The 18432-nt window shown below is 30.9% G+C and overlaps 2 protein-coding genes across 2 annotated transcripts in view; both read left to right on the top strand.

Annotated features, from left to right (window-relative positions):
• LOC134680883 (uncharacterized) overlaps window positions 1-18280 on the top strand; it is a 56366-nt gene extending 38086 nt beyond the window's left edge. The window contains exon 4 of the mRNA XM_063540161.1: window positions 18096-18280. Coding sequence (XP_063396231.1) covers window positions 18096-18256 — 161 coding nt within the window. The 3' untranslated portion in view covers window positions 18257-18280. The remainder of the gene's footprint in view (window positions 1-18095) is intronic.
• On the top strand, window positions 5264-9739 carry LOC134681852 (kielin/chordin-like protein). Its single transcript, XM_063541494.1, has 4 exons — window positions 5264-5374; window positions 6148-6238; window positions 8071-8259; window positions 8725-9739. The coding sequence occupies exons 2-4, from the start codon at window positions 6163-6165 to the stop codon at window positions 8877-8879; spliced, it is 420 nt and encodes a 139-aa protein (XP_063397564.1). The 5' UTR covers window positions 5264-5374; window positions 6148-6162; the 3' UTR covers window positions 8880-9739.
• Window positions 18281-18432: the final 152 nt, after the last annotated feature.

Raw genomic sequence — 18432 nt, 5'->3', positions numbered from 1 at the left:
AATTTTTTTTTCTGAGACAAGTGCCTGTGCAAGACTAGATATATTTGAGTATAAAGTTAAGACCCATTTCCGGAACTTGCTACCAAAATTAAAACAAGCCAATGCTTTTTGAATAAATTTCCATTCTAGCGTATCAAACGCCTTTTCGAAATCGACTAGTAATATAAGCCCTGGATAATTTTTTAAAGTAGTAAACAATATAATATCAGCAATTAGTCGTAGATTTTCACCAATATATCTACCAGCCACATATCCTGTCTGATCCGGATCTATAAGTTTCGGAAGAAATAATTTCATTCTTTCCGCAATAACTTTGGCTAATAATTTGTAATCAAAATTTAAGAGAGAAAGAGGTCGCCAGTTCGACAAGAGTGTTCTATCTTTATCTTTCTTTGGAATAAGAGTCAAAATACCCCGTCTTTGGTCTATTGAGAGGGTTCCGGTCTCGAAGGAATATTCATAGCTTTCCAAAACATATTTTTTTACATCAATCCAGAAAAATTTGTAAAACTCAGCGGTAAGCCCATCTGTACCAGGGCTTTTATTATTTTTAAATGTTTTTAAAACTTTAACGCACTCAGATTCTGAAATATCTGCATCGCATATATCCTTTTCCAGATCAGTTAGCTTAGGAATAAAATTTAAATCAAAAAAGTTAGAATCACCTGAATATTTATCAGGGTCTTCTTTTGATGAGTACAGATTTTCGTAGAAATTTCTCTCTTCGTTTAGAATTTTTTCTTGTGACAATATTTCAATGTCGTTTACAACTAATTTGTTAATACATTTATTTTTATAATTACGTTTTTCTAATGATAAGAAATATTTTGAATTTCTTTCATTGCCTTCACAGTGCTCGGCATGTGATCGTATAATAGCCCCTCTTGTTTGATTATTTACTATTTGCTCTAAATCTTCTTTAACAATATCTAATTCAATTAAAAGTGTATTTATATCTTTATCTAAATATGTACGAGAGAGATTTTTCTGAATTTCGTCTAGTCGTTTTTTTAAACTGGACTCTCTTTCCCGCAATTTCATGTTTTTATATTTGGAATATTTGACGGTTGCGCCCCTTATTTCACTTTTAATGGTATCCCATTTTAAATTTCTATTTTCTAAATTTTGATATTTATCATCACATTCTGATAAAGTATTTTTGACTATATCCACATAATCTTTGTCTGTCAATAAACCCGAGTTGAATTTCCAGAAAGCGGGACCTCTCTCACTAAAGTTTTCGCCTGACAGTGTCAACTTGATAAGACTATGATCAGATTTTATAGACGGAACAATGGATGTTTTTGTAACACTGCTTGACAAAAAATTCGATATCAACCAAAAATCTAAACGACATTGTATAAGCGGGGTTCTTTGACGCCAAGTATATAATCTAGAGTCAACATTTTTTGTCCTCCAAATATCACATAAGTCAAATTCTTCTATAAAATCTTCTAAATTACTCGTATATTTGACAGGTGTGTTATATTTTGAACCACCCATTTTGTCTAAAGATGGATTTAGTATCGTATTAAAATCTCCACCCAAAACGAGATTTTGTTCTAACTTTTCATTTAATAAAATCTTTAATTTTTCAATATATTCAATTTGGTCATTTTCAAAGTTTTTGGTCGGTGCATAATAATTCACAAAAACAAAATCTGTGTTATCAATTTCAACAGTTAGAATGAGATACCTTCCGTTTTCATCTGCAATTTTTTCCTTTAATATATAATCTGTTGAGCCGTTAAACAAAATAGCAACACCTTTAGAGTTCGTTTCCCCGTGCGAAAAATAAATATCTCCACCCCATTCCCTTTTCCATAAAGTTTCATACGATTCAGTACTGTGTGTTTCTTGCAAGAAAATGATGTCGCTTTGAAATTTTTTTAACCAAAGAAACATGGATTTGCGTTTAAAATCGTTTCCAAAGCCATTTACATTAAGAGAAGTTAAATTGATACAATAATTAGCCATTTTCTAGTTTTGGCTTTACAGTCTTATTATTTTCATATGTGATACACTTAACGTAGTTGAACATTATATAACTAAGTAGAAACAAAATACAGAAAAACATATCAAATATACAATACAATACAAAAAGAGAGAGAATTCTCTCTGTTCGGTCTGCCTGACCTAAACCATATAATTAATGTTAATGTTTGTTATATTCATTGTTCATTCTCAATAAAACGCATGTAACTTTCATTCATTAATAAAAACAAAACACTATAGGTTTACCTGTTACGGTTTAAAGTACATGTAACTTTCATTCATACATAACAACATTACAATTTACAACCTTTACTATAAATGACCCAATTACAGATTGAAATACACGTGCACAGGTACACAGACATTCTTGTTGATAATTTTGTTTACCTTTTCTTGCCGACGTACGAATATGGGACACAGTTATATAATGGCACATATGGATTTCAAAATTAGCTATTGAAGATTTTTATAAAAATTAAAATTGGTGTTATGGGGCAAAATACTTTACCCTATAGCTTTGGAAAAAAATCCAAGGAGTCTGAAGAATAATAATAACGTCCGAGAGGTCCCGTGTTCTTATAAAGATGTTTTGACATAATGAAGTGTTCACATCACGTCATATGTGTTTCTTACCTCGTAATACCCATTTGACATTACGATGTATATATTTTGGCACAATGTAATAGGAATACGACATAAATATTTTTTAACATAACGTATAGAAATTTTCGCATCATGTAATAAAACTTTCAGATTAGGTAATGAAACAACCACATCACGTAATGAAGTTTTCACATCATGTAAAGAGGAAACCACATCATGTAATGAAGTGTTCACATCATGTAAAGAAGATTTTACATCATGTAAAGTAGAATTCACATCATGTAATGAAGAATTCACATCATGTAATGAAGAATTCACATCATGAAAAGTAGAATTCACATCATGTAAAGAAAAATTCACATCATGTAAAGAAGAATTCACATCATATAAAGGAGAATTCACATCATGTTTACGCAACATTTGCATCATGTCATAGTAGTTTCTTCTTATAAGGCAGTGATGGCGTTCCATATGGCCGGGCTACCATCTCTCTCATATAATTCGGTTTGTAAGTAATATTGTGTTCTCTGTACAATTCACTGTAAATGTTTTTTTAAAGATATAAAGAGAGTGACCGAAGAGAAACAAACACCGACCTTTAGTAGGAAAACTGACATTCGTAGACAATTGAGATTAGCCTCCTCGAACAATATACTAGCTACTGCTATTGAAGTTAATAGAAATACTTTAGTCCGAGATACTATGATTTACTTTTTCCATTAAGTCGGTTGTTTTTCTTTTTCTTTGTTTGTTGTGCATGGTCAAAATTTGATGAGGCAAGACATTTCAAAATGAACTCTCAAGTTTGTTCTCACGTTATGCTGATGCAGCTCTGTTCCAAGTAAAAGAAGGCAGTTTTTGCTCCACATCATGTCCAACCGCTAGTTTATATACGTGTTTGTCTCAAGTCAGGAGTATGTGGTTTAGTGATTATCGTTTGAACGGTATGTCATTTGAGTTTTAAATTTAAAATATTGGTATGTCAAAAATCAGGCCATTTTGTTTTCGAATGAACTTTTTCATATTATTTTCTTGTCGAGATTTTCTTATGCTAAATATAGGGTAAAATGTAAGCTTATTGTTTAATTCCTTACAACGACATATAGTTACTTCTATCCAATTTGTTTGATATGCAAACTCAGCTATTTGGTAAGATGTTTATATATAATTTGTTTGTATATATAATTTGAGAATAATACCTCTTATAACTTTCTCCTGAGGAACACATTCACGACATTAACGAGGCTTATTTCAACTCTCTCAATTTTCTCATTGCATATCTCAATTATTTGGTTTTAAATATATTATTTTAAAAACAAACAAAAGCCTTAATTCAACAGATGTAATCTATAATTGCAAGGAGTTTAATTCTCAATTAAACTGACAAAAAGTCTAAATTATTACTTATTCAATATATCATACTAAAATTTAACCAAGCAAATGTCACAAATATTTCGTATTGATAGCTTATGTTAAATACGACCATAAGCCTTAAAAACAGAAACAACATCCAGGGTTTCCCCTGGGTCAGTTTATTTTTTTCGCCAAAACAATTTATTTTTTCGCCACTTTATTATTTTTTTCGCCAAGTAATACAAATATATTTTTCTTTTAAAATTTTCCTTTTTTTTCAGCCCCCCCCCCCCCCCCCCCACTAAGTTAGTAGTGGATTTTACAACAAAACAAAGCATCTTATCACTTGGAATTGATACCTCGTGTAAGGTGTAGTCATTACATTGAAGGGTTACTCTCGTGCCAACCTTTTGAATAGATTTCTTCATAACGACAGTTTTCTTTTCTAGACCATCGGAAATAAGTAAAAGTATATGCTTGAAAGACGTGTATCACTGAAACGACTTTGAAGTACCCACTCAAATCAATAATCTATATGAAAGTTAAATGATAAAGTTTTAAATCAGAGACCTTTCTTGCTTTTGAACATTTTTCGTCATAACAACAATTTTCTTTTCTGGACTATCATACAAAAGAAGGAGAGGAAGCGTAAAAATTTTGCTTCAAACACGTGCGTCGCAAAGTGGTTAAGAAACCTTTTTGTGACATATGACAGAAGCCATTTAACTATATCATTTTGTCATATCATACAATCAACACCTTTATTAATTAATCCTTTGATGTCGATAGCTATGAATGCAATCAGCCGATTATTGATTTTCTGTCAAAATCTTAACGAGTTCAAGGTGAATTCCGAGTATTGTCTGATCGGTAAAGTCAGAGAAACCCGAAAAAAGTAAATAAACAAGATGGCTGAAAATAAATCGTTATATATTTCTTTCGCCAAATTCTTTCGCCAATGACGAATTTAATTGCAACAATGCCAGCGGAAACCCTGACATCTCACACAGCAGAATGTCCGACCACAATACACGATTATTCGTATGTCTTTTACTTTTTGATAAAAAAAAAATAACAACGTGACTAATAATATGCTTAATTAAGGTAGAACAATACAAAGATATTTGAACTTCCAATCAGACCATTTAAAACTGATGTTATTTCTTTATTCAAGTTTAAAAAATGTCCAACACCTTCAATGTCACAAGGCCATTTTAGTTTTGCGTTTAGTTATGCGTACGATCCTTGACAAATTTAGTATACGTCAATTGATGTGGTGACACAACTCCGGACATTTATAAACAAATACATACTTCTCTTGGCTCATCAACAACTGAATCTGCGCTTGTATTAAACTTACTATTTAAAACATGTGACAGACACAAGTATTGGTTTATCGTAAGTCCACTTCGTAATAGATAAGGTAAGTTGTTTTTCTTCTCTAATTAAAAAAAATGTGGTTTCAAGAAATGTTTAAGATTTAGATAGAATCAATATCAACTGACTGGAATTGTCAGTTTTCTGTTTAAGGTTTATGGTTCGTTGTCATAACTTAATTAAACTAGTAAAACAAACATTCGGAAGCAAAATTAGGCACTTCCATTGTTTTTGTTGTGGTTCTGTTCATCCTGGGAAAATATAGATTCTCAATATCACATAATACATAAGGGTTATGAAAGCATGCTTTATGTCAAGGAGCACATACGTGTGTGTGTAAATAATTATCCGTGGCAATCTCTTTGATTGGTCAATAGATTGTTTAATTAATCTATTGGTGTTTAATGCTCGGCACTATTAAATGTAATTGTTTGCAGTCCGTATCGGCATAACAGTACTTTGCTCCTAAATAATTGTTCACCCTGAACCTTTATTTTTTATGAACTTTTAACATGATCAATAAGTTTGGTCATGACGGAACAGAGTCCTTACTATATTGAAATATTTGCACTCTTAAATTTTCATCTTATCTAATATATATGAGGTTTTCACGTTCATTTCACTTTTAAAAATAAAATTTTGATCTTTCTGTTGCATTTTTGGAGGTAGGTTTTGACAAAGAAATAAACTACATTGAACACATCGGTGACCGTGCTATTTACAATTTGATGGAGTGGTCAGTCAGTTCTGTCATGACATAACAGACAATCTATAATATGTTATATGTTAAAATCCTCATAAATTTTGTTTATATTTCAGTCGGTGAAATTACAAATGTTACAAAGAACAGTATCTCCCGTGTATGTACTTGCTGTAATATACATGTTCAGTATAATTGGACCAGCTCTCGGTAAACATATATTTTTAAAAACATTGTTTTCTTTATATTTATATCTGGTATAATACACAATATATCCTGTGTATGTTCTTGCTGTGATATGCATGTTAGGTATAATGTGACCATCTACCGGTAATTATGTTACTTTTAATTCGTTGTTCTTCATATCAAATACCTTATAACTCATGTTACCATGATGCACGAGAAAATATGAGAGAATCCTTACATTGAACGTCCTCTCATCCAAATAACATACACGCCTGTACATTTGCTTGAACGGATGCCAGTGTTTGTAATGTTTAAATTATTTCCTGTGAAAATAAATATCGCGACCATTGGTTATGTTGAAATAATTACTTAGTTATTCAAACTGAATAGATAAAGGAAGATGTGGTGTGAGTGCCAATGAGATAGCTCTCCATCCAAATAACAATTAAAAAATCAACCATTATAGGTCAATGTACGGCCTTCAACACGGAGCCTTGGCTTGAACGTATACTCTTTTCTGTCTTCCCCTAATCGTGCAACAGTATTTTTATTTATTTTTTGAAAGATACTTTTGACCTTAATATACATACCTCGAATAGTTGCGGAGTATTACGAAGTATTATACTTTTGAAAGAGCTTCATAAAAACAATCTCAATACTCAATTTATTCAAAATAAACAACTGTTAGCTATTACTTAATGACTTTGTTTCTTGGTTATAAAATTGGAAAATATAAGCGGTAAGAATAAGGACACAATAAGAGCCGGAAATTGATCTGAATACATAAATCAGTTTAAATAGTTGTGATACACCAGTTACATTTAAGCGACTTATCAAATCTGATCTCAAAACTATGTAGGCGTTAAGTTTGAATAACCTGATACTAGTATTTAACGATATTAAATCATATAAAATGCTTTCAGAATATCAATAGAAAGAACAGGGCCATTCGTTTTACCCTGCTAAAGCATGAATGAAATATATAATAAAGTAGAACACTTTCCTGTAAATTGTATAAGACAAGTTCCTTTAATTCAAATATTTTAGATTTAGTAGTTTTTCTATTACAATCAATGGATGTATGAGACAATTTAAAAAAAAATCGTATCCGACATTCAGGTTTATCTTTAATTTTGACTTTTACACAATGCAGTCAATACATATAAAAAAGATTGTTCATGGTCCACTTGAGCAGTGGTTTAGTGCCAACGGCCGGTGGTTATTATCAATTATTTTCTACTTTTGCATATTCTATATATTGCATTTTCAAAAAAGTGTGTGTCATAAATTTAAAAAAGAAATATTAGCAAAAAGAAAACATACACGAATTTAAAAGTATAGATTGAATTAAAAAAAAAAAAAGATTAAGCAAAAAGAGATAGAACTTGTGGGATTGTCAAGAGTTTGTTAAGGGGGTAGACCTTGGTCCAGGGAGATAACTCTTCAATTTAGTGATGCGTTTGTAATAGTCAAGTTTTATTAATGTATTTTAAGCATTTACCTGAAACAGATTAAAAATAATCTATGTATTCTAGAAGCTTAAAACCTATTTATGAAAATGGCTGACACAAACGTACTGATGATTTTAAGAGTTACTTCCCTTAACCAAGGTCTAGAACCTTTAGCAGGAGGTCGAAGTAGTAAACACTTGTCATTTTGAAAATTATTCATTTACATTTTTTTTAACACAATTGCCCAATGCAGGATGAATAATCTGCAACACAAAATACTAGAAATGATTGTGTTTAAATCTGAGATGAATGTTCTTGCAGCATAACCAACAACCAAAAATGTTTTTTATGATTATTTTTTTTGGGAGGACTTAAGTGCATTAATTTTGAAATGTATTTCATCAGGAAGTGAAAAATATGGAGACTGTGTAAGGTATGCAGAAGGGGAAACCAAACCGGATCTTCCAAATGGTGACAGATTTTGTAATTCAAGAGTTGGATGGGATTATGAGTATTGCATAGAATTTAAATGTCCTCCAACGGCATGTGAACAACCATTAGTTGCACCGTATAAAAAATGTCCATATTGTAAAGGTCAGTTCACACTTCGAATTATTATTTCTTAGTTCTACACTTCGATATCTGACATTTGGTTATATTTTAACTGTATTGTATTGATTAATTGATTTGATTTTTTTTATAAACGTGTGAACCAGTCGGAGTTAGACATAAACTCCAAAATTCATTTAAACAGAAAATCGTATACAGGTCAAATACAGTCTGTTTAAAAGGTCTCAGAGTCGGTCAGATGTGTAGTCTAATTTTAACAATGATTACCAACAATCAGGAATATTTCAACAAAAGGTCACCATGTTTAGATTTCTGACCTTAGACAAGTCTTTTAAAAACAGAGGGATTCAGTGTCTTGCAGTACTTGAAGGTAGTAAACCGTACTCAATTTATTCACTCTTATTCATTTTTTCAATATTAGTAAGTACAGTTTATATTCGTAACAATTGTATTAATTTGTTTTATATGTATCTCCATTTTATATAATAGGCACTTGCAGTTATGGAGGAATCGTTTATCAAGTTGGTGCCTCGTTTCTTTGCCTTGATAGATATAACAGATGTCACTGTCGCGATGGAAATAGCACACCCCATACAAAAGTAGGTGTACCTGCAGAATGGATGTGCTTGAATAAAAAACCATAAATATAATAAAATATAATTAAATAAAAGAAAGAAAGAAAACAAATGTTGGAAATCAAAGGTTGTTCTAGACTTTTCCATTAGTTGTTAGAATGATTGAAAGGATCTTATTGCTGTTAACATTTTGCAGCAGTGAATCCTACGTTTCACCATTATACATCTTTTTTGGCATAAAATGATCGCATGTTTATGAGTAACTCAAAATTGACATCATGACTATCAAAATTGTTTAAAATTCTCTAAATATAAATAAGAATGATGTTTAAATCATTAAACAAATATCACATTCCTGAATTGGTAAAGGCATTTCCTTATGAAATAAAAGGAAACTTAAACTTGGTTTTATCACTAGTATGACAGTCACATAAAATTCCATTACATTGACAAAGATGTTCGAACAAAACAAACAAATTTAATAGGTAAAAATGTCTAAGATAGATGTGCACAGTCAATATGGTGTTATAATCTAAATTCCCCTCGAAGTTTTACTAAATAACATTTTTGTTTGCTTTGGAGATTCCATATATCGTCCAATTATCAGAATTTACATGGGGACTAACTGTGCACCACTTATTGTGGACTTGTCTCTGTATTGTTATGAGTTACAATTCAGGACTAAAATATAAAAAATGACCTATCGAAACAACACCTAATACAAACAGATGATAATATCTTTAGATAGTTTAATGATCTATTGGCTCTCAATAATGACGATTACACTAACGAGATTAATCGTATTGAAGTAATTTTGCATACAGCTAAAACTGATCATGAACACTGTCCTTTCCTTATAATTGATATCTATAGCATTACAGAAAGCCTTATACCAGTTGTTTTTTTTTTAATAAAAGAGAAGATTTTCATTTCCTATTGTTAATTGTTCATTTTTAGATTGGGCCCTTGCCTTGTCATCATCCTATGGTGTTTATGTATCTCAACTTTTACGATTCACTCATGTATGTTTTAAGTTATTAGATGTTAGCGAAATAAATCTATGTCTTAAATTATTACGCTAGGATTTTCCTTATCACAAACTATTTATTGAATTTTATAATCAGTACAAATACGTCACTCGTAAATATAAATCAACATGCAGACATTTTATACGTATTTCACATCCAATCTTGTATGGGAATTATCTTTACAAATAACAAAAAAATCCGCATCTAACGCAAATTCTAACAAAACCTTTAAACGGACATATTAAGAAGAAATATAGTTACAATACTGCTTTCGGGTCATCAACAATGGTATATGTTGGTTTTATTGATGATTTATTTATAGAGTCTTTGCACTTATGTTGTGCTTTATATTCATATGATGAAGACATAATCTATCAATTAGTTGAAATGAGGTATAAAGCTGACATGCCAGTAACTAGTAGTAACCCTTTATTGATTTATATATCATTGTCATTATATTTAGTTTCTTTTGTAATATAATCTGACATCGGACTCGGACTTCTTTTAAATTGAGTTTTGTGCGTATTGATGTATGTTTTTTTTTTCTACATTGGCTATAGGTAACGGGTCGGGTTGAGATATTAAAAAATATGTTTAACCATGCCACATTTTTTGGGCGTGTCCCAAGTTAGGAGCCTCTGGTTTTCGTTAGTCTTGGATATTTTTAACTTTATCTTGGCATTGCATAAGGTAATGTTTTCTCTGACTGTTGGTGGCGTCTATACACCTAATTCATTGGATGTATGTTGTCAACTGATTGATTATTTAGTCTTATCTTCAGGATACTTTTATTGTTGTGTTTGTGACCGAGCTATCAGTTAATGCGTTCATAAAGTTGTAAAAAGTATAGAAAATAGAATAAAACATTTACCTTGGCTCTTGTCAAATGTCTTACCGTCGTGTGTTATGGTAAAGATAATTAATCAACCCCTTCACTTATTAGATTTTAGTTTGGTTCAACGAAATGTATACGATATATTTGGTTTACAGTTTGATTCTGAAGAAACACTGACATAGCTCCATTTTCTGCCATTGAACAACAAAATTTCTTTCTATATGACGTTTACATTTTCTGACTTCAAACACCCGATGCAACGAGTGTGTTTTTTGATTTGATAGATGCTTTTGTGCTTTTTTTTTGTGAACGATTGTTTGTTTTGAGATTGTAACACAGTGCTGACTGCTCTACCCATATTTTGACTTTTATTTATTATGTCTGTCTTGTTCAAGCATCGTTGTAAATATAACGAAATATAATGCGACTGTCATATAAGTGAGAGGTTTAGCGCTATAAAACCAGGTTCAATCAATCATTATCTACATAAGAAATGCTTAGACCAAGTCAGGAATATGACAGTTGTTATCCCTTCGTTTGAAGTAAAAGAGCTTTTGATTTTGCCACTTGATTAGAACTTATATCTAGAAATTGACTATAAGGGTCGGTTCAAAACAAACTTTACGACAAAAAAGATGATTTCAGCTTCCCAATTGTGACCTTGTCAATTTAAAAAAAAATCAATTGAAATGGTGAAGTTGAAATTATCACTTCGTAAATTTGACGGACGCAATCAAGAGTTCGTTGACCGTTATGGAATATCAATTATATAGATTATATCGGACATGTTCCTTATGTCGTAACTAGAATCCCGTTCTTTTTTTCTGGAATGTGACCTACCGAATTAGACTATTTACCCCTATTTGTGACATTCTTACCTATTGTGTTCGTTTTGTTCACGCATCGTTATCAATAATATAAAACATGTAAAAGTTAATGCTTCTGTCGTAAAAGTGAGAGGTTTAGCCAGGTTCAATCCACCATTTCCTACATCGGATAACAATTTACAATCAATGAAATGACCAAACATTCTATATGTTATGTAGTGTATGTACCACAAAGGATAAATGATGTTATCCTGCATTCAACTTTTATATGATACAAATACAGATTGTCAAATAACATGATACCATAAACTTATTGTAATAACAGACCCATTTTTTTGTCCGTGTTGCTAAGTCTTTACTTTTTTATGGTGTGTCTTGTGTTCTATTATTTGTCTGTTTGTCTTGTCTTTTGAAGCCATGGATTTATTTTTTATTTTTTATTTATGAGTTTATCTGTCCCTCTTGTTTCTTTCGCCCATCTTTTAGGTCAGGCATTTGAAAGCCGATCATACATTAGTATCGGTTGACGTGAGATATGTGACCAATAGTGACGAGACGTCATAGCTATCTGATGCTTAAATGTAATTTCAAATTTCAAAGGAAAAGTTCAAAGCTTCTCCAACCACAACAAAGCCTTGTTTCCTGATAAGTATTGGTAACTATAGACAGCCTCAATCAAATCTGATAGTGACAAATGATGTACCTTGATCATTTGAGAACAGTGAACAAAAAATAAAATGATAAAAGTTCGAGATAAAAATAGCACACGACTTGCTTTTTTTTGTGAAAATATTTTCATTTTGATGAGATCGCATCAGATGATATGTTAATGTCAGATTCTCAATTATGAGATATTACATTGTTTGCAGTACGAACGCATATACCATCCAATGAAATAACACTGTCGGTACTTAACAACTTGTTCTCAGAGAAAAATCTACATATTGGTTGAAAGTTAAATTGGCCATAATTAAAGATGACAATCGCCTTTCACGCCATATGAACATTTTTATCAAGAAACAATAATAAATATGATCCCTGGATACTTGAATATAATGCTTCAGAACGATTAGGGGGAATAAGTGATAGGGTAACTGTTTGCAGCATTTCTTCTTATATTCCTTATACAATTTACAAATAAATTTATGGACAAATGATAAATCTAATATTTTAATGATAAATTGATATGAGAAATAGAGATGTCGATTAGTTTAACATATACAGATTACAGATACTTTTATGTAAACCTTTTTTTATTTACATTTCAATGAATTTTCACTTACACGGAAATTTGTTTTAAAATAGCACTTTTGATAAATTATGAATAGTCACAGCTGAACATAATTTTTAAGCTTTTTTTTTTACATAACAATGATTAAAACTCAGTCACTGTAATAAGATTTTGTATGAGGTAAAAATCTTGCAACAGATTTTTATGATCACGAATAGCTGGAGGGCTTTTTAAGGGGTCTCGGTTATTTTGATCGTTGTCAAATTGATTAAAACCTGTCTTGTACCTCACCTGAAAGCAAAGTCATATTACAGAAGTATCTTTTCTCGCATTTATAGTCACTTGCAAACTAACCTTCAATTAAGACATTTTATTATTTTTAGGTGAGTACACTCATATTAATAGTTAATTAATAAGACATTTGAAACGTCCATTTTCCTCTATCTGGACAACATGTTTATGAGTCAATTGAAGCCTGCAATTGGATGTGGGATTTTCCCGCTGTATTGAAGACCATTTTATTGCCTTCTGCTGTTTTATGGTTTTTGGACGAGTTGTTTTCTGTCTCTTTGAAACGTTCTCGATTTCTATTTCATTTTCAATTTTATCTTAAATTTAATAAAGAAACAAGAATTCAAGCCGACCTTGTTTTCGATTGCACGTGTACACGTACGTGCTCGCAATTCATTTTCATTTTATATTCATTTTCATGAAAACTTAAAATTTGGTGATATGACCGTTGGCATTTTTCAAAGTTCATATCAGTTGATAAGTTAGCTTCTAATCTAAAATACGTTGATACATTACAAAGAATTGATGAATGAGTGATTGCTTCTTTTGGAATTTTTATAATCAAGACATACGTTTTAGTATTTTATAAATACAATATCTAAGTGTTTTGGTCATAACGGATGGGAGAAAATTTTTAAACCGATATTTCAAGTATAAAGTTGACTAAAATTTCATTCAGTGATATGTAAAGCGTAAATCATTCAGTAACTTATATATAATTTCTAATTCTGAATTCAAGTCGATTGTTTGTTATGACCTCCAACATGATATAAGTAGCACGAAACTGTCACTTAAATAAAGTATCATTAATGGTTGAAATAATCAAAATATTATATTCAAATAATAAAGTTTAAGACGCACATCTAGTTTGAGTCTGTTTTGCTCTATAATTTATTTAATCATAAATAATGTTCAGATCATCAAAGAAATTCAATGTGACTTTTGTTTTTTTAGTTAAATGTATCATTATAAAGCATTGTTTGATTCTTATATTCATTGAACTCATTACTTTTTTCAATAAGAGAATAACAAAAATTGAATTGCACTTTGAATTAATTTTATCCATCCGAAATCCTTCTGAAATTGCCATTGAGAACGCTTTAAGTCAAGCATTTGAAAGCCGATGATCGTAAGACGTGAGATATATGTGTGACTACAAGGGACCTAATAACCATCTGATGCTTAAATGTAATGAAACTGCAAATAACAAATGTAAATTCATAGTTTTTATTATCTAATAAGTTTAAAGGAAAAAATGAATTATAAGCCTATGCAACAAAAAAACATTATTCCTGAAACAAATGTTTTTTACAACTGTAAACAGCATCAATCAAATATCATTATGAAAATTAATGTTAACAAGTATCTATCCTATAGAATTATCAGACCATCGAAAATTAAATTAGAATATGATGATCAAATTCAGTACATATAAAATATTTCCAAAGTGTTGATATTACTGAATTAAAGATGTTTTTGTTAACGAGAGGATCGTTTAGAGAAACAATTTCATAGAAGGTAGTTAGCCTCGGGATGAGATACACCAGAACAACACCGAACAATGATATGCATCGCTGTTTTCCCAGACGACCTCTCAATTGTAGGATCACGAGGTCATATTTTCTCTTCATACACGACTGAAAAAACAACATGATTTGAAAAGTATCAAATATTTATATAAGTTACGATAGTTATTTGTTAAAAAAACATAGCGATTATGTTGGTTTTTTCTCTCTTTCAGTTTAATAATTTAAGACGCTTTTTAATAAGTTATTGCCTATGATGAGCCACAAGACGGACCATTAGTTTATAATTTGTATTAATTTTCCCCATATTGTTAGTAATTTGAATATAAAATACTAAAGTGTTGAAAAGTTGTTCAATTCAGATTTTATGTTTGTAACATGTAACTTATGTCAATGACAAAAGGTTCAGAGCGTATACACCATTATTAAGTAGGATGTGGTAACACAGATCCGGATCATTAGTTACTAAAATATCCGCCTTTCTAAACAACAGGTGTATCTACCGGAGCCTTGGTACTATATATTAAACATGTATATAAATGACAGAAATTTATTGTTTCACTACTTTATATGACACTGTGTATTTGGTAAGTTGTATTTAATTAATTTCTTAACAAAAAAAATTAAATGTAACTAGCGTTTTTAACAAGACTCGAACAAAATACTGAACGTTGTGATGATAGTAAGACTGTCATTATTGCTTGACCATTGTACTGACATATTTACTTTCCTATAGTAAATTTGATTACTAGTAGTGCATTCTTTTTGAATTAATGAATATATTTCAGAAACTGAAATTTCAAATGTTACAGTGTAGAGTGTTCCCAGTGTTGATATTTACTGCCGTGTTCTTATTTTAATGTTTTGATGAACAATATGGAATAATTGTAGAATGAATGGCGGGTTTGTACTAAGAAAAAACATCCGTTTTGTTGTTGTGTTTATATAAAACGTCGGTTTCGTTCATGCTCTCGAATGTGAAAACAAATGTGCATGTAATGTTTGGCAACCTTTTCGATGATATTCGACATTATTTGCAGATTTGCTAGTTAATTATTTTATCAAAATATTACCAATATTATTTCAACTGATCGGGCGGAGCCTACGTTTTAATTTACATAAAGACAGTATTTTTTAAGATGTGTGTGATAAGGATGATTGCCGTTATAACTATTATTGATTTATAATTGTCAATAAGTGTCATCAAAGAATTTTCAAAAGAATGACTGGACACTTTATTGATGAGTTTATCCCAAAATACTTATGTATAGATGGACTCGTTTATGATGAGCGAACGAGACAAACACCACCCAGTCAAGTTTTTCATTATTAGTAATGGTATTCTACCAAAAGGATGTAACGTTTCCTATATGATGAAGTGTGTTATGCTTGGGCATATGTATGTTATCAGTATTTTTCAAAGATTAGTCAAATGGTGAAGTATGTATAAAATTCATTTTCTTGTGTATCCAAGGCAATTTTCTGCATTTACTTACCAAAAATTAATGCAAAAAGGTCATAAAAAATAGAACGCCGAGGTAAATTTAAAACGGTCAAATCTAAAGCTCAAACACATCAAACATGTGGATAATAACTGTCATATTCCTGACTTGTTACGGACATTTATGTGTCACATATTCCTCCAAAATTGATAATTTTTATAATTTAGGTTTCACTTCCGTCGAAATAGACAATGCAATGTCTCATAGAACCCCCCACCCCCCCCCCCCCCACCCCCCCCCCCTTTGCAGTTAGAAAAGTTACACTTTTAATTTGCAGTTTCAATAAAAGTTGTATTCAAGAACGGAAAGTTTATATTCAAAGGTCAAAACATAGGGCTGTTCGGAAAAATTTCAATGTTATATGCTCCGACCTTCTAAATTTCTGGTATCGATATGAAAATACAAACTTGGATACATGAAAACATTGTAAAGAGGAGGTGCTTCCTAATGAGACAATCATCCATCAATGCCAAACGAGGTGGATTATATGTTTGTGAGTTTTATGACTTTTTGGTATACTTGAGTAGAAATTATTGCTTTAATATTAATGTGGTTTTTATATAATAATTATTTAGGAAGAGAAAAATATGGAAAGTGTATAAAGTATGCAGTTGGAGAAACCAAACCTGTGCTGCATGGAGACAGATATTGCTTAAAAAGTGGAAATTATGAGTACTGTAGAGAATTTAAGTGTCCTGCCACACAATGCGCGAAACCTTTAGTTCCTAGCCATGAAGGATGTCCATATTGTTTAGGTAAGATAAAACGTAATTTTTATCCAGATCAGTTATACTTCCGGTTAGTATTGTTCTGATGATGAATATAAATGATAGAAAATGTAAGGAATTGGTATTCGGAAAGCCGAAATTTCGGGTCGACAATTGTTGCATATATATTTAAAAGACATTACCTGAGATATATCATCAACAAAATAATCTTTTGATAGCGGGAAACAAGATATTTATAATTTCCAACGGTTCGATAGTATAGTGGGAAATTATTGTAATAACGGTACTAGTGAATACTATTGATACGGGTACTTATGTACACGTATATACATACATGTATCACGTGATACTGATATTGAGCGGGAATATTTTCCCTTGTTGGTCACTTCTAGCCAAGCATCAGACTGGACAACAGTGAAATAAATTTCATTTTATATTGAATTGTTATTCTAATTTGTATTTAGTAGGGATTTATATTTTACTATTTAGTAAATTGAATTATTATTTCAAATAGTATATATTTATTCAGTTATATACAGTCCAAGTGTACCTCTCGAGACGGTCTTCCGAGCATTTGGGTTTGGACACAGGTTTCCAAAATTTTCCACTTTATTTAAAATGTAGTCTTTTGACTGCAGTTTAAATGGAGTTTGAACCGAGGTAACTCGTTTTTGTTGGTTTTTCCTGGCCGGCGGGATCGTTGATGACAGAGCCCATATTTTTACACAATTTACTGGTTTTTCTACAGAATTCCTTATGAAAGTTGATTCATAGTTCATTGATACTTATGCTTCATGTATATTGTGTATGTATATATTATATTTATATTTAATAAAATATGGGGTCCACCAGTATTGCTGGGCTATCGGCTATATATAGTATTTTAGTATTTATTGATATGCCTAGAAATAGTATTTAGTAAAGTTGATACAGATAAAGATAATAATTTTGTGAGATTCATTCGAACCGTACAGGTAAAGAACTATTTGGCGGGATAACACTGCTGTTGTGTTAGACTGTCTGATTCATTAACAGAAGATATACAGACAAAACAAAACAGCAGAAAGAACGCCAAGGAATTTTTCAATGTTAGATTACTGTGCAATGTGTAAATATACTAGTTGTAGATTTTAGTTTTTTATTGTGGTTTAATAATTATGGTTTAATAGATAACAACATTTACCTAAAAATAAATTAGTGTGCAAAAATTATGGGAATTTCATTATATACATATACACTAGTAAAACAAACCTTCATTGTGTTTTTTGTTGCATTCATTTATTTTAAATGTACCAGTATATGTATTTTATTAAATAGGTACTTGCAGCTACGGCGGAGCTGTTTATCAAATTAATGATGCCGTCCTTGATCTGGATGGAGCAAACGGATGTACCTGTCACGCCAATAATGGGCTAATATGTACAAAAATTGGCTCGAGTCCAAAACAAATGTGTTTAAAAAAACATAGATTGGAATAAATGTTCTAAAAAATAACATCACTATGATTTTTCTTTTCTATTCAATTTGCTGTACAATTATAAGAAATGATTTTTTTTTATCAAAAACATAAAGACTGACTCTTTTCCTGTTATTTATTATCTCTAAAGATGAAAGAGAGCGGAAACTTGTCAGATTGAAGACCTTAAAGTCTTTT

This window comes from Mytilus trossulus, chromosome 8 (genome assembly GCF_036588685.1).
Source record: "Mytilus trossulus isolate FHL-02 chromosome 8, PNRI_Mtr1.1.1.hap1, whole genome shotgun sequence".
NCBI classification, from domain to species: Eukaryota; Metazoa; Mollusca; class Bivalvia; order Mytilida; family Mytilidae; genus Mytilus; species Mytilus trossulus.
The sequence above is the reverse complement of the archived record's forward strand: the minus strand, read 5'-3'. Positions and strand labels throughout refer to the sequence as shown.

What these genes read in the sequence shown, in the direction of transcription:
- LOC134681852 (XM_063541494.1), top strand. Translation starts at nt 6,163, where the DNA reads ATGTTACAAAGAACAGTATCTCCCGTGTATGTACTTGCTGTAATATAC. An exon ending in TATAATTGGACCAGCTCTCG is followed by an intron (nt 6,239 to 8,070) that starts GTAAACATATAT and finishes GTATTTCATCAG; the next exon opens with GAAGTGAAAAATATGGAGAC. An exon ending in AAAATGTCCATATTGTAAAG is followed by an intron (nt 8,260 to 8,724) that starts GTCAGTTCACAC and finishes TTTATATAATAG; the next exon opens with GCACTTGCAGTTATGGAGGA.